General features: G+C 36.4%; 1 protein-coding gene across 13 annotated transcripts in view; it reads left to right on the top strand.

Moving 5' to 3' along the window:
- Nucleotides 1–17309, top strand: part of QKI (QKI, KH domain containing RNA binding) — a 155126-nt gene that overhangs the window by 61309 nt on the left and 76508 nt on the right. For all 13 annotated transcript variants that reach the window (XR_010027122.1, XR_010027121.1, XM_063151765.1 and 10 more), the window contains exon 3: nt 800–916. Coding sequence is in view for 11 of the 13 variants with exons in the window: in XM_063151765.1 (XP_063007835.1) it covers nt 800–916 (117 nt within the window). In the remaining 2 variants the exon portion in view is untranslated. The remainder of the gene's footprint in view (nt 1–799; nt 917–17309) is intronic.

Genomic DNA, 17309 nt, shown 5'->3' with positions numbered 1-17309 from the left:
GGAAAAAGCTCTTGAAAATAACTAGGAAATAATGTTATGTACGGCTAAATGGTGGTATTACTGTGTTGAGTGTAGGCAGGGGGCTGTCTGCTGAAGTCAGCCAATTAAACATGAAATGCTTGCTTTATTTGTATGTACAACTATATAAATGAAACAGTTTACAAAAAGTGATGTGCTTTTGTTGTGTCTGTATAGACACCTAAATTTTTATATATACAAATATTTTATATATATATGTGTGTGTGTGTATGTATGACAACACCATATTTTTAAGAAATGTTGCCCATGAAGCCTGAAATCAACACAAAAGAGGCCTCACTTGTTTTTTCTGAAGGAAATGCCAAGGCATGGGTAGATAAAAGAGGGTTATTTTTGATGTCCTTCCCAGACTGAGTGCCCAGCCCTCCCTGTGTGTTTCCTTGCCATGGTGCACCTTGTTGGCCTATGGATGAGCCTGGCTGGGCATGTTAGTGGTGAGGGAGCAGCTCGCACTTTCTTTAAGAGCTTGTACAATGCAATGAGGAGGAAATTAGGAGCTGCTGCTGCTGTAGACTACCTGATGTTACATCTAAAAGACCTAGTTCCACCTGAGACTTGTATCCCCAAAACTGGAGTCACGTGGGTACTTCATGTATGAAAACGAAACAGTACCTAACTCATTTTTCAACCTCAGGCATTTAGTGTGCTGTCCTAAGCCATTAAACACTTGATATTTTTAGACACATAACTACATCTTGTTAAATTTCAAACTAATTTTATTTACTTGATTTTTTAGAAATTATTTATTTTTTTCTTTCAGTTTAACTTTGTTGGAAGAATCCTTGGGCCCAGAGGACTAACAGCTAAACAGCTTGAGGCAGAAACAGGATGCAAGATAATGGTCCGAGGGAAGGGCTCAATGAGGGACAAAAAGAAGGTAAGGTCTTGAAGGGCAGTGTAGTTTCAGATGCATAATTTTTTTTTCTAGTGGAGGATAAGCTCATGTCTCTCATTCTTGTTGTGTTCTTACTATTATGCTTTTTTGTTATCTAATGTCGTACACAGGCTTAGTAAATAACATGGCTGTCCTGAAGAAGTAAAATGTGCACACTCCATAATTCTGTAATTGGGAGTCTTAACTAGCAATTACAAAGTATGCTAAAGCAATAATTAACTTTGAATTGTGTCACGTTTCATAAGGTAAAGGTAAAAATTGAAATTAAATGTGTTTTTCTAGGAAAGAGCTGTTCACCTCAAAGGTCTTATTAATAACTTTATTGTATTGAATTATCAAAGCATTGATTTGTGCATGGAGTGTGGATTGAGAAAAAAAAGTTAAATGTATTTCTGGCAGTCACTTCTGTCTGAGTGAAGCAAAAAGCACTGTGTTGGTTTTGTTTTGTGTTCAGGTGGAGTTGCAAAGTAATTAGGCTGTTCTTGCCTTGTCCTGGAATATGCATGCTCTGCCCATATGAATGGGCAAACTGCATGATAGAGCCTTCCTGAATGTCAAACTGCTCTCGTGGTAACTCTGTTTTTCTAGGTTTATTTTCTAGCTATTTCCCTCTACCTCTGGCTACTGCTGCTGAAGTTACACCACCGTCTCCACTGTAGTTTTGAATGTTTCCTCTTTGTTCCCAAAAATATAGTTTCTTTTTATTATTTTTTAGGAGAACCCCTCCCCCCCCCCTTTTCCTTACATGATCAGCCACATAAAGCATTCTATTGATATGTATATAGTACGTAACAATTACAATAGAAAGTTAGTATCTACCCAGTGAAACATATTTTCTTCCCAGAGCTTATAAATGTGTTCCCTTCAAATTTCGTTTAATGTCTCTTGTTTTCATAATCTGGTGGAATATTGTCGCCGTCCTTTGTCTTACTCTACCATTGTTGTGGTTTTTGGAGTGTGTGAATTGCCAGTTAGGGAATCACAGAGTGGTGGAGGTTCACTCCTCAGGCAGAGGCGCCGTGTCCAGGTTTCCTAGCACCATGCCCAGGTGGCTGCTACGTGTAGGGTCCTCCTACCACTGTGCTTCAAATCCTGTCCTGTGGGAAGTCGTCTCTCTAGACAGCTTGGGCAGGTTAAATTTCTGGGGAAGTATTTTTTGACTGATTTCCCCTATTCTTCATGCCTTTTTTTTTTTTTTTTAGTTGTACTTTTTGACAATTCACAGAAGATTAGGCCATGGGAGTTACTGGAGTCTTTTATTTAAGAAAAAGACTAGAAGAACTGATACCACCTGAGTCAACTGTTTAAGTTTAGTAAGAAAAGAAAACTACCTTCAGCAGAGACAAGTATGGCAGATCAAATAAAACCTCATACAAATTAAAAACTAGAAATTAATCCAGTCAGCACTTGAATGCCCATTACAGCCTCAAAGCTGGGTTCTCTCATAATTTTTAAACATATAGTACTTGACCATTGATAATTTAATGAGATAATACTGCAGTTAGTGTGAAATATATTTGAATGACATCATGTTATAATATAATTTGGTATTTGTATACAAAACCGTATGATATAAGTTGTAAACCAGTGTTGAGTGCCAAATAATTTTCTTCAGAAAACTGATTTTCATGCCATCCATTCTTAATATTTTCAGCTCATTTCCTTTCCTGAGGTGATTTTTGTATTGGTCGTTAGTTTACATTTTTCAGATCAGTCTTCCTGGTGCTATACCAAGTAGAAGTAGGAAGAATTTCATAATCCCTGATTATGATGCACACCAATAAGATGTTTGTTGTAAAAATAATGATTTGGAAGCTGATTTAAGACATGGCAATCGCAGACAAAAGAAAGAATGAGTGACATCTGTCAGTCTGAAGCACGAGTATACTTCTTGCTGTTGACTGTTGCCTCTTTTCCTGATGAATTATACTTACAGATGAACTCCCTAGTCTTGCAGTGCATTTAATGATAACCACCTTTTTTTATTTTCTCAAATGGTTTCTCCCTTTGCAGGTTGTACTGCAAAATGCTAATGAACATCAAAGTATAGATACAGAAGTAATACTATTGTTTTCATGGCAGGTTAGGATACACTAAGGCTTTTTTTAAACCCGTTTTTTAGAGTCACTGTTGTTTGGAGAAGTCAGTATTTCAGATTTTTTTTTCACTGAATAGTTTTGAAATTTGGAAGAGATAAGAGATGCAGGTTAATATTTTAGGTGTATTTTGTGAGTATAATTTATATCTGCAAACCTGATTTCCCAGGGCTAATTATAAAACAAAGTTTATTAGTTGTAGGAAGGAGTAATTACGAAAGCAGTGTCAATCTTAGTGACAGCTACATGGTACTAAATACTTGAATAAACTGTCCACGTCCTTTTGCTGCCTTGCTAGTGATTGCAGAATCCAAGAGAAAATGCTAAGACTGACATTCTGGAAAACAAACCATCCAAATATGCTCTGCAGAGAATTTTGCTTTGCTCTGTGATACTGTGAAAGAAGTAATGAATTAGGAATCCTTGTCATGTGGCCAAAATACTTGAACTGGCATCTTTAAACTTGCTGACAGATTCCCCCCAGAAAGCAGGGGAAAACCTCAAATTGTTTGTAGTTGAGGCTCAGCTGGTAATCAGAATATCTCTCTAGGCAACTTTCAACAAATTTAAAATCAAAACCTTAATTACTGAGAGTACTGTGATTAGAGCCTAGGGGTACTTGAAGGAGATTATTGGGAAGGGGAAAGGGGTTGCAGGCATTTATCAAAATATAATGAATATGTAACTTTATTAAGAGCAAGGCATTTTTTGCTCAGTATGAATGTATCTTTTATTAGGTGAACAAGAAAACTAGTAAGTTGCACACCAGTTAAAGGATGTGTGTAGTGACGACTGTCCAATGATGGATAAGCAAAACATTTTTTTTGCATCTCCTTTGTCTTAAATTCTGTAAAATAGATATCGATGTGCCCACAGGGAGTCAGCCCTGTGCTCTTTAACACACTGCCAGTATCTCATTTTAGAGAGGGGTATGAAGCCCAACAGCATCAGCATGCTGGCTTGTGGCAGCCTTGGTCAACTCTGTTGGGTTTTTTCCATTTCTTTCTACTTTTAGACAGGAATCTCCCCTAGAAAGTGTGTGATGAGAGAGCATAATTCATTTTTACTTCACAAGGAAGCCATCTCATTATAATACACAGAATATTTTTCTTACAATTGCTACTTTCAGATAGAACGACCAGCAGCTATGCAGTTCTAAATTTGAAGAACTCTGTGCCTTCATCTTCTGCAGCAGCTTTAAGTCTGTTGCACTTCACTCTGTATTATATGATTTGATCTGATTTATGGTTTCTGACCTACTTGTTCCAGCTTACTTGTTCCTACAATCCTGCTTACCTGGCAAGCAGAAACATAAGGTTTCATGAAAGACATGCTCTCACTTAGTAGCAGTCTTGACCTCTGACTTGTGCAGAGTTCTTACAGTAAATAGATAATGCCATTTCTTTAAATTCTCAATTTTGCTGTTTTTATAGTATAGGCTAAAAAGGAATTAGAAAAACTCTGTTCTTGGTGCCTGCATGAAGTTTGAGGAAAATATCAGAGGGGAAAAATTTATCTGTCTTGTGATCGTGATATTTTATTAAATTTACATGCTGCATAGTATTACATATTTGTAATATTTTTGCCTTTTAGGCTTTGAAATATCATCTAATAAACTTTGTTTTCAATGGAAAGGCTTAAACATTCTGTTTAGCTAATAAATTGATGTTAGTGACATCAGATAATACATTGTTTTGTCTTGTTGAGCAAGCTCTATTATTGCCACATTAATTAAAAGATGCTTAACTTTTATATTCTGTGTAAAGTACTGTGTGTGAACAAATATAAAGTTCTGGTGCTGGCACACATGTTGAAATGAAGATATTGAGCATGTGCAAGGAAATGAAGTTGTTCTGTGTTTCAAAATGGAAGGCTGACCAGCCATCATTGTTCTTGAATTCCAGGAGTCAATTCCTTGGCTGAGGCCTGCTGCCTCTAACACATGGCTCTACACAAAAGCATGCCAGTGCTGTTTGATGATCACACATGTCTGTGTTGGCAAATGGTGCTTTGGAATGGCAGTTTGAAAAAATCTTGTACCTAGTTGCAAAGGTGGGGTTTTTGACTCTGTCAGTACCTTTAGGAATATTAGGGGAAAAATACTTTAAATGACTGGGGAAAGAGACATGTGAAAGTGAAAGCAATTTCGTATTCATAATACATGACTAGAGTGACTGTCCTTTTATTTAAAAAATATCCCTTTTTGACACTACTGGTGAAGCTTCTGGAGGCAGGTCGGATGCTTACTTTTACATTTATAACTATTAGAATCCCTTGTCAATGTCCATCCTTAAGGATGCTGTTTATTAAACTGACCTCTAGTTACTGGAAACTGACTGAGACAGTGTGGAGCAGCAGCTGAGCATGTTTGAGATGCTGGGCTCTGCTTGGTTAATTTCTGTCGCAAATCAAAGCTGCAAGTGTTTGACTGTTACATTCATTTGAATGGCCATCAACTTCCATGACTATCCATTAAAAGCCATTGTACGAGCAGGCTCCTGAGCTGAGTCTGAGACATGGCTTGTACAGCATGTGTGCTGAATCTACAGCATTCAGGTTATAAATTTGGAATAGAAAGTTACTGAAGGCATTCAGAATGAAGTGTTTAAGATACTACCCTGAGAACTTCATGACTTCACAAACTTCAAGGTCTTCTACAGTGACATTTCCTCTGAACACATTTTTTCATAGGCATGTATGTCTTGATTAAGTTTGATTTCTCAAACTGATCAGGCTTGGGAGGCTTTTTTCATGCCTAATTTTTGGCTACTACAATAACTGGCCTTTTATATTTAAACCAACTCTAAACAAACAAGTGTTAATGTAAACTTACATATTTGTTGTGTCACAACTGCTGTTTTAGCACTGATGTTTAAGAATATACTTAGTGGTTGATACTGCTTTGCCTTCCTTAAAGGTTCATTGTAAAACATAAGATGTGCTGAAAATATTTTTTTTTATAAGCTAATTTATTTTTTTTAAGTAGTGGGTATCTGAGGAAATGGGCTTTTCTGTTCCAGTTTCAAAACCTTCATTTCATTTGTAGCTAGCTATTTTGAATACAAGGGGAATTGTAAAGCTGGATTTTAATATTATTATTTTTATTAAAGAATGGTTGAAGCATGGTCTTTTTCCCCAGACAAAACAGAGGCCTCTCGAGTTATATCCCTGGTAATATTTGAGCCAGTGACCCTTTCAAGAGTTTACACTATTAGCTAATAGCATAGACCAAAAAAAATCACCAAAAAAAAAGTCCTTTTACCAGATTACTGATTTAATTATATAATTAAATGCTTAAAGATTAGTGAATTTATAATTCTTTTAAATAGAGTTTCTGCTAGACAGTAGTGAAGGCAATAGATGTTATTTCTCACTGACAGCACACTCCTTTTAAGCCTGTTCCTGGGGGTTTTGTACTTCATAGTTTCTAGAGTATTATCTTTGGAATCTTACCCTCATACATCTTTTCTTTAAGTAAAAAATGTTCAGTTCACAATGACAGTAGTGACGAATGCAGGCACAACTAGCATAGTTATGTATGGGAATGCAAATTTTACAAGAGAACATTTTCCTGAAGTTTTATATAAGATTTGACAAACGCTTCTTATTTGAAGTAATTTATTTTGAGAGTATTTTCATAGCAGCCAGGGGAATGCTCTTACTTTCAAGAGCAGAATGGTTTTATTTTGAAGGGGAAAAGAATTAGGTGCCTGAGGACCTTAAAAATTATTACGAGGCAATATTAGTCTTTCAGAAAAAATTACTGATACATATCTGATGCAATGCATCTTTTAAATGGTTTATTTCATACATACTTCTACCCTTTATTGGCTACATACTGACTATACCCAATGTATATTGGATATATTTCTACATGGGCTCAATACAAAGTTGAGGTTTGAGCAGATATTAACTCTGCTAAGACATGAGTTTTCCTGTGTAATGTGAAAAGTAGCTGAAGCCTTTGGCTATGATTAACTCTGCTATCAAAAATTCATTATATGTCATTTTGTTCTGAAAGCAGTTAAATTGGTTATTGAGCTAATTAAATATGGAAATCACTGACTTTAACAAAATGCTTCTTTTTAATGCCGTTAAGTACAGTGGAAACTGTGAACTGGAGAAGTGTAATCAAAGCCCTGCTAGTTGAATTATGCTTTCATTATATTTGTTTTTCTGTCTGTTCCCTGTGAGAAAAAATTCTTATGAGCAAGGAGTGAGAGAATCTAGATATATTTTGAAATTAGAGAAAAGTAGCACGAAGTGTAGTGGAAAAAAGTATATCAAGGGAATCCTGAATCACTGCCTGAACATCTGTGTATAAACAAGTCTGGTTTATAAATTAAAATGCTATGTCTATTGAACAGGAATTGACTCATCCTGTAGCATGGCAGAAGTTCTCTTTCTGCAGAATTACTCCCAAGCTTTTGTGAGGTGGGAAGCACAGTGAGTGTTAATTGTGTTCTGAAAGGTTGAGCAGGTTTCAGCTCACAGCGGTTTGTATCTGGCATTTGAACAGAAGTTTTGAAAGGCTTGGGAGAGACTGCACACAGAATTGTTTTGAAATGCTGACCAAATTGTCTGCAAACATTTATCTGCATTTTACTTTGTCTAGCAAAGTAGTGAAGCAAGGTTTAAATAATGAAAATCTACTGTTACCTGAATTTTTTTTCATGGTAACATTTTTAACTTTTTAAAGAATTAATCCTGTGATAATCTTGCTTACCAGAAATAATTTGTTTTCAGGATTGCATTTCAGTGTGTTTGTTCAGTATTATGCAACTGTGCTTGCAATTCTCTGTGGGAAAGGCCATACTTAGTTTGAGGCTTGTGGGAATTTTCTTGTGCCTGCATGAAGATTGAGTCTCCTTCAGTGTGGGAATGGAGTTGGAGCTCGTTGTTTCAAGGGGAAAGCAGCCTGCCTGTGTGATTCCTGAGTAGCTGTCACTTCCTGGCACTTATTGGTTCTCCTCATTTTTTAGGTGGTTTCTGGCAGGCAGAATACAGGCAGGTGGTTGTTTACCATAGTGGATATGGCTCCTCAGGGTCTTATTTAGCAATTTGATTGAGACTGATAGGAAGGCTCTTTAGCATGGAGTAAAAGAGAAAGCACAAAATAAGAACCACTGCTGTTGAAACCAAATACTTAAATTACTAATTGAATATTTAGAAGATAGAGGTATTTGACTTCATGCTATTTTATTGTTTTCCAAATAGAGACAAGTAATCAAGGTACTGGATTCCTTGCCAACTGTATGGGAACAATCACCAAATGTAATTCCTAAAATGAGTGATCAGTTTGCCATTTAAATTTCTTTATAGATGGTGACTTTCCTTAGGTTTTCTGGCTTAGTATTAGCCTTTGTCATGCCTAGACTTGGACTGAAATGGATATTGTTAACCACAGGCTACACTTCTGCTCTGTATAGCCTACAGTACCACACATTAGGCATATGAATGAAATTCAGGTAGCTGTGTAGCTCTTAATAAGGATGTGGCAGTACCCTCACTTATCCAGCTATAGTAAACAATATTTTATTGTTAGACTTTACATTTTTAAGGTAGAGGAAGGCATTTATTGATAGATGATTGGACATTTTTGTTAACCTTTCATAAGAGAGATTAGCAGCTTCTGTCTTATAATTTCTATGTTTTCTCACATCTTTTTAGGCAGTAAATGGGGAATGTTTTGATAAATACAGGACTCACTGAAGTGCATGCACACTGAATATATCTTTAAAAATTTGCTTACAACTCAAGCCAGTTCTGTTTAAAGTGTGTGTTAAGCATATTCATGAAAGAATGAAAGCTTATTTAAATGTTTGGTAAGGCCAAGTACACAAATCTGGTTTTCTGTTGTAGAGAACTTGTTACTCTTATAGTAGCAGAGCACTCCAGGCAATGCTTGGAGACTGTTTAACTTAGTAGAATCTGATATTCTATGTAAATTTTCTGATTTAAGTGCCACAGTCTTGCCATGAAACAAACACAACACACAGTATTTATGCCTTCTTGGTGCATTTGTTCATGTTAGTGATTCTTGAATGTAATTTGATTCATAAGTCAATTCAGCATTACATTCCTACATGACAGACAAAATCTTGTCCTAACCTTAATAGCTTGAAATGAAGAAAACATTAGGCTGGTTTTGGGTGTTGAAAGATCTGCAAAACACTGACTGAATTCAGGCAGTAGCTTTCATGGGCCTGATAGAATGGTTTAACTGGCAGCTGAAGTAACAGGAAAACTGGCCTTAGGAAAAAAAATGGGAATATCAAATTATTGGTTGGCTTCCTAAGAAGGTGTTACAGAATTATGTACAAAATTTGATAAGAATGGATGGAATCAGTACAGGGAGGAGATGTCTAGTCAGTATAAAAATGTCAAGAATTTGACACAGTTGCTGGGAAACACCAGGATGTTTTGATGTGTGAAGAACTAAAGTTTGTGGGAAGTGAACATATGTATAGTACTGTGGAAAGTAGCCCAAAATAATTTTCAGAGGAGCAGTTACATTTTCACAGCCAAAATGTGAAATGTGTGTTTTGTTTTCTTATTGAGTCTTTCATAGAATATTCTGAGTTGGAAGGGACCTTTCAGGATCATTGAGTCCAACTCCTGGCCCTGCACAGGACACCCCAAGAATCACACCATGTGCCCAGGAATATTGTCCAAACTCTCGTTGAATTCTCTCAGGTTTGATGCTTCCCTGGGGAGCCTGAGTCTCTCTCCTTTTCCTCCCTTCTTCTCTTCCTTCCTCTTCATAATGTTCCTGCTACTTTGAACCTAGGTCAACTTTTCTGTTTTTTTTCCCATCCCTCTTTTATTAATTTCTCCCTTGTTTCATAAATTATATTAATTTTCCTTGATTTGACATAAGTTTCCTCTTCGTTCTCTCTAGAAACCTTCTCTGGATATTTTTTTCCGTCTTGGTCCTTGAGTAACTCCTCCTCACTGGTCATGTGCTTTATAAATTATTGTAATAGCAGGAAGGTTAATTTCTGTGGTGCTTCATTTATTCTCTGAAAATACAATTAGGTGACATGATAGTGCACTGGAATGAGTTTTGATTTCTAGCAACTCTTTATGTACTTGCATTATGGTGGCAAACGATGTAAACACTGGTGTTTAGAAACAGAGTTGTAACTGGGGAATCTGAGTAATGCAGGCAAGGAAGATTACACAAGGCAAAAGGAAATAATGACACACTTCTCATGCTAGTAACAGTTAAAATTATTTAGCATGCATAAGACTGAATGGGAAGAAAAAAATCCAACAGCAAAAATATACAAAGAAAATTATTTCCTGAGAGTCAGGGTGATAATGGAAATTCACCAGCGTGCTTGCCTTGAAGTTACTGGAACATGAACTCTGAATGCAATAGCTTTTGAAGAGGTGTGGAGAGCAGACAGCCAAGTTGCTCTCACCCTTGGCTAGAAGTATCTGTAGGTAAGTTGTAGGCATGACATGATGATTGAGTAGAAATAAAAGGTTAAAGTTAATTAGTATCTCAGAATTCCTGAAACCTTTTTGATTGCCTAAAAATAGGCAATGTAATTATGAGCCAAACTGCCCTTTCTTTTAGGTATAATTTTAGAAGTGTGCTAGTGGTATTTTTAAATGCACAAATGGAAGGGATTTTACTTCAGGAGCAAAGAGCAGCCTGTTAGAGTGTCTTTATCTGGCATGTGGGCAGTGAGTGCATATAACTTGAATGTTTGGATGTAAATACTGATGTAAATTATTATACTATTTTTTTCTGTCTAGTAAATCTGATGTAGGTGTGACTTTGTTCCTAATCTTCCTGTAGTGTTCTGTGATCAGGTGCTGTGGCACAAGGTTGATACCATTGTTTCCAGTGAGGGCAGCTTTTCATGGAGTTGGATGTTCTGGTATGGGGTTATTTAACTCTCTGGATGGTTTTTTTCAAATTATTTTCTTCTACATTGATTGGTTGGTATTGTAGTGATTTCTTTGTTGGATTATTTTTACACTGTGATAGTGAAGCAGTGACAGCGCTGGGTCCATTCTATGGTAAAGTTGCTGTGAACTTCAGCAATTGCACGCTTCTCTTGAATAAGAAAGAAATAGTTTTCTGAAAGATGGGACTCATAATTAATAACATCTCTGCCACTGCTTGTGGGCTCTGGAGGATTTTTATAAATGTATGTCTGGACTGTTCAGTCCTGAGCCACACAGAAACAATTAATACTTGTGTGGCAGAGTGATAAAGAATTGAAAACCACATTTAGCTGACTGAATGCACCTGAAATACCTGACTGTTTTAATTGATCCACGTGAAGGAATTATTTCAGAGCTGCTGAAGATTCTGAGCTACTGATTTCAAATGTTGCCATATTTATAACCATATGTATTGAAGGGAAATTAATTTTTAGGCTTTTGGGGGTCTTGGCAGATATTTTTATTGGCTTGCTGAACTTGTGAAATACACTATTGCTGATACATAGTTTCAGGAACTAAAAGCTAGCAGTTGACCAATTTTATATTTAATATTAAATTTTATAGAGAGAAATAGACAATTTTCTGTGGTGATGAAGTATGTTGTAGTCATTTTTCATTTTCCATCTAGTAAGTGATCCATAAATGACCCAGCAGTCTTTAAGGTGGCTGTGAGATACTCCTGTGTTTCAAATTGACAGTGCTGGAATCAAATGTTCACTTAAATTTTGACTGACAAAAAGACCTAGAACTTAAATCTGTTAGCTCACATTGACTCACAACAGCATGAATCAGAAAAGGTCTTAAGATAAGCTGTATTACAAACCAAAATAAGTGATAAATTTTGAAGTTACATGGTTTGAAATACTGAAGCTACTCTGGAAATTAGTATGCAGTGAGGACACGAGGCCACTGCAAATACTAAAATTGGTTTTTGCAGACTAGTGGAATTTTTCAGTATCCAGCCTTTTAAATGATAAGTTCAATTTAGCTTGAAATATATCTTTTTGGAATAGTTAATTTGGTAGTAAAATTAACTCTCCTTAAAAAAAACACCCCACAGTTCTCCATTTCTAAGAAAAATCAGATATACTCCTGCAGAAACATTTTGAAGAGGAAAACACATTTACTATTGATTATGTGTTTCTGCTCTTTTAAGGAAGTCTCATTTGGTTATTGCAGGCTTCAGACCTTTTACTTGCAGTCAAATATATGGTTCATGACTTACAGTAAAAGAATCTACCAGGTAGAATAAGGTGTAACGATTTTAATTGTCATACTTGGCATATTACTTGTGTTCCTGTTAAACTCACTTGCAGCTGGCTGATTCTGCAAGTTGGAGTATTAAGCATCATAAATTTCATTGGCCAATGCTGTATCACCAATCTTGCCAGAAGCAGAAATTGGCAGGAATGTGGCATTTTGAGCATGCTCTTTGGATCCTGATATTTCACAGCAGGAGATACAGCATTTTCCCTGTGTCTTCTTGGAGGACCATGTGAGAGATGAGGGAGTGTTTGCAGGAGACTGGGAGGGAATTATTCGTGCTCCCCTGTCAGCTGTATCATTTTTTAGTTCAGCTTTAATGGGTAGGAGTTCAAATACACAGGTTATGTTTGCTGCTCAGACAGTTGTTTATAGTGACCCGTAGGGAAGAAGCAACAGAAGGAATATAAACATTGCATGGGCAACAACAGCAAGCTGAGTTTTACCTTACTGAAGGCAATGAGTTTTACCTTACTGGCTGGCCAAATAAGGCCCCTGTATTGCAAGGGAAGGGAAAGAGAAAATCACATTGAGTATTTAAGGGGAGGAAAAAAAAAAGGAAATGTGAAGACCCTCAAAATGTCTAATAATTTGTCACATACATATTTAGCTGTTAGCTCATAAATGTCAGTTCTTGTAAAAAGCCTTTCCAGCTTTTTCTTGGAAATTACTTTGCAGAATGTTTTGGGGCCTACAGCTGGGCTGCAGAGCTAAACTGAATTTTGCAGGTTTTTGAACACACCTCTGAATCAGGCATCTCTTGTAATTTTTGCTGCTTTCCTGGCCTTGAAAAAGGATCTGTGCTCCTGTGAGAGACATCTTGAAGGGTGGTTGGTGATCATGGAATCAGCTAGGAAAGCATTTATTTACTTCAGTTACCTAGCTTGAAAGCTCACCCTGAGGAAAGAACTGCTTCAGCTTCCCCTGTTGGTGTACATTTCTGCACAGCTCAGTCACTTGAACACAGGGGCTTGCTTTTAGGGACCTTTTTTTCCCCCTCCTGTTAGCTTGGAGGTGATATGTGATCTTTTAGAGAAACAATCTACCAACCCCTGCCCCCATCCCATTTTATTCTTCTGTTTTAGAGTTTTGCAAGAACAAGTTTTCATGCTGTCAGTGGTTGTCCATAGCTGTGGGTAAGACTGTTTTGTAGACCAATCCATATGGTTTTGCAGTAGTTGCTTTTTCCTGGTCTCTTCTGAGCTGTTGCCAAACATCCTTTCCCACCATTTTAACCAGTGATTAGTGGATCTCAAGCTGTGGACTTCATCCAAGTGAAATATGTCACAAAGAACCAAGGACCTATATGTGGTTTAGATGCATGGGAAATTCTAAGTCTGTAATAGAAACTATCTGTGGGCCTTCGGGGGAGAAAGAGATAAAGGACAGGTGTCAGAATGGCTGTTCCTGCCAAAACTGTACTAAAACTATACCAAAACTATACACATAATTTCAAATAGTGACTTCCTTTCTAGAGCGAGCATATTTGTAAGATACAGTGAAAAACTTGGTAGTAATTCAGAATCGATTTTCTGTATGGGATGAAAAAATACTGATATTCACAATTCAGTGATTTTAGCTGTGACATTTACGACTAACATGTTTGTCATTAAATATATAAACAAATGAGTTTTGGTTAGTTTGATGATGCAGTAAGTTTCGATATTGATGACAACAGTGGTGGGGAAAATGCCCAAAGAAGATGATACGTAGTTTCAACTTCGTTATCCACTATCATGAATATATTAAAGTAATTGTAAGATCGATTTCGCTCCCTGATGAGCGGTGTTCTGAGTAATGTGCACTCCTATTGCTTCTAAAACACTGATAAATGCAATCTGTTGGAATGTTTTTAAGACAATAGCTATTTAATGAATAGCTTGTGTGTACAGGAGAAAAGAATAAGCTTGATTGCTTACAATCTGACATTTGAAAAAGCATTTTTTTGGATCTCTTGTATTTGCATATCTAATTGCTATGTAATCAAAACTAAGTGAACTGTAGCTGCTTGAAACTAAAAAATGAAAGGCAATCATCTTTAAAGGGGGAGATATCCCACTCATACGCAAGCCTGTCTGAATATTAGAATTATATTCTTCTTGTGTTTAATTATAGGTGTCTGACTGAGCAGTAAATTTATGCCTGTGTATTAAAGGAGTGAATGTGACCCTGAAACATCAGCTTTCCTTTGTTGAAGCAAAGCATTCGCATTGAGAGAACTTAACGGTGTTGTGTATTTTGGTGATAAGGGATTGTGCCAGAGTGGCTGTTAATTACCTGCTTTGTTTGATATGGAAAGTAGTGGTTCCACACTTTTCTTCCCACCAGTGACAGTACTCAATTAAAACTTGTATTAAACAGTGATAATGCCCTCGTTTATCTGGTGGAGAAGACGTGAGGTGAAGAAAATTAACAGGATATTTTCATCTGTTTGGAGACGGCTTTGGTTTTCCATGAACCTAGCGACAGGAAAGAAAAATCAGTTTTGCCCTTTTTGGTATAGTAGTGTATGGTGAGCTTTGGTTATTTTATTTGTTATTTAAATCTTTGTGGCTCTTGAATCCTGCTGTTTAATAACAATGGCTGTAGTAGAAGTGGAAAAAAAAGAAACATCACCTGCAGTATTAGGGTTGGAAATTTGAAAGATGCTTGCTCTGTCTTGTTCCTTCTCATTCCTCTGTGTGAAGCATCGGTTCCCATTGGTCATTATTTCAGTGGTTTTGAAAATCTATTTTATCATGACGTGGCATCTTACATATCTTACACAGCAGATTTTTTTTTTTTTAATCAAGTTTTTGACTCAGTTTCTCTATTCCAAGTATATGAAGCGTGTTTCCCAATGCAGTCTGAGATAGACTTCTCTAAGTAGCAGCTATTTTTTGCATATCTGAACAGAAATAACAAGGAGGAGTAAGCAAAGAAGCTGGCATAGAAGATTTGGTAGTCTTAGTTTATTCCAGATACCAATGCTGAAGAATAATTTAACAGTGAAAATATACAAATTATATCAGTAGGCAGTAAGAAAGGGTATAAAATTGTTATAGTAACTTAAATGTTTTTTATTTCATTTATCCAAAGAAATTAAGGAATGGGTTGGTTGCTTTCCTTCTGAAATTTGGAAGGTCTGTGTTCAGCAAGCTTGAACAGCTTTATTGTGGAGTGAAAGCTGAATGTTTGATGCTAGACTAATTTGGCCGAAAATGTGAAACAGTAAGTGAAAAGGAGTAATTACTGTAGCAGCTTTAAAGCGTGTACACGGAATTCTTTTGAGGAGCTCAGTGGATATGGCAGTGCCTGGTAATTCAAGTAGAACTTCAGAGCTTCAGCTATTAGGTGAATAGAGGTCACATGCAGAGTAAGAGTGGTTGCCTGCAGTAATTAGGCACAATTAATAAAGTTTGCCCAGAAGGCATATTGCGCACACTGAATGGTTTGCAGTAATGACTGGTCTTAGAGATAACCATACACAAACAAACAAAAAATCATTACAGATAAAACAGTTTCTTAAAAGAATTTATAAGGTGTGGACTTGAAAGATTTTCTTGTTTCGTTGAAAACCTAAACAGAATGTCATTGTTAAAGAGCAGAAAGCTACATTTTATTTTGCAGTGGAACATTGTAATGCCACAGGATGCAGGCAAAGTGTTGTGAAAAATCAGGCCTAGAAAAAAATTGTTGTAATTATGTGAATTGAACATGGTTTACAGAAAGAGCACTAGAAAACCCACTTAGATCATAACTGGGATGCTTTTAAAATATTCTGCTTTTCTTTTAAAGTAAATGTTCTTCTGGGCATACTAACTGATAAATTTCATTAAATTATTGTGTTTAATAATAACTTTGCTACATGATTATTGGTTACATTTTCTGTAGGTAATTCATAAAGTCAATAAATGTAGATTAGTTCCTACTTACAATTGCCCTTTCATGCCAAGTAAACAGTGATAAGCATTAAATAAGAACTTGATAAGGTGTTTTATGATCTGGCATTTTGAAGTGCAGTTATCTCTGTCTGATTCTGTAACAGTTTTTTCCAGTTTTCTGTTTTCTGCACTGTAAGAAAACCCCATGGAATGTGAGTTTGACCTGCATTCGGATTAGCAGACGTCCTTCATGGCACAGCAGTTCTGCAGCAGTGTTGGTGTAACTGTGTTAGCTCATCCATTTAGGATTAGGTTCTGCAGTGATTAGAGGGGTCCCTCTGCTCAGACATTGAATGGTCATTTCACTTTTCAGGTGAGCACTGCAGCCCACATTGACTAGCCACAAATAGTTTTTGTAATCCCTAAGCCACTCCATTAAGGTTTGCTCAGACTGTCATGCATTCAGTATAAATTCCCAGCCTCAAATAAAGTCGCAGACTCTTGTTCTTCCAGAATGAATAGTCTTGAATGGACATACTGTACTTTTTGTTCCCTGCAAAGAAAATGCAACAAGGCTGTCACATTTTCTGCTTAAATTGTTTTGATTACATTTCATTGACTTTGCTCACTTGAAAAAAAATCATTAGCATTTTTTGAGTATTTTCTTTGTTATGTAGTTCATTACAATTTTGAGGAATTCTTTTTTGTATTTGCTTTTAGAGAAATTAATTTCCATGTACAGTATTTTTAAATAATGTTGTAATATCCAATTTTGAATAGATATTATTTTGCTATATTTTCACATAATCTCTTCATGCAAATCTTCTTGAAGAGAGGAAAATTTCTGTGTTGAAATTATATGCTGTGTTAAGATGTGGAAAAGAATGGAACTTTACAATTGCCTTTCTTGGACCATTTTTGACTAGCATGCTTTCCCTTTATGTTCTTTACTATTCTCGTAGGACTGGCAGTTCCTTTTGGCAGGAATTGCTGTGTCTGATTGTGCTCCAGAATGAAGTTCCTAAGTTTAAGACTGAATGGGAATTCCCTTTTCCAGTCTTAAGATTTTTGGGGTTTTTTCCCATTTGAGAAATGCCAGCTGCAGTGTACAAATATGGTAATTTTCTGTACTCACCCCATGGTCAGTTTTTCCCAAATTTCATTAAAATTTTGGACAAAAATAATTGTGTT

The sequence above is a fragment of the Melospiza melodia genome, chromosome 3, assembly GCF_035770615.1.
Source record: "Melospiza melodia melodia isolate bMelMel2 chromosome 3, bMelMel2.pri, whole genome shotgun sequence".
Taxonomy (NCBI): domain Eukaryota; kingdom Metazoa; phylum Chordata; class Aves; order Passeriformes; family Passerellidae; genus Melospiza; species Melospiza melodia.
This window is presented reverse-complemented; position numbering and strand designations above follow the sequence as displayed.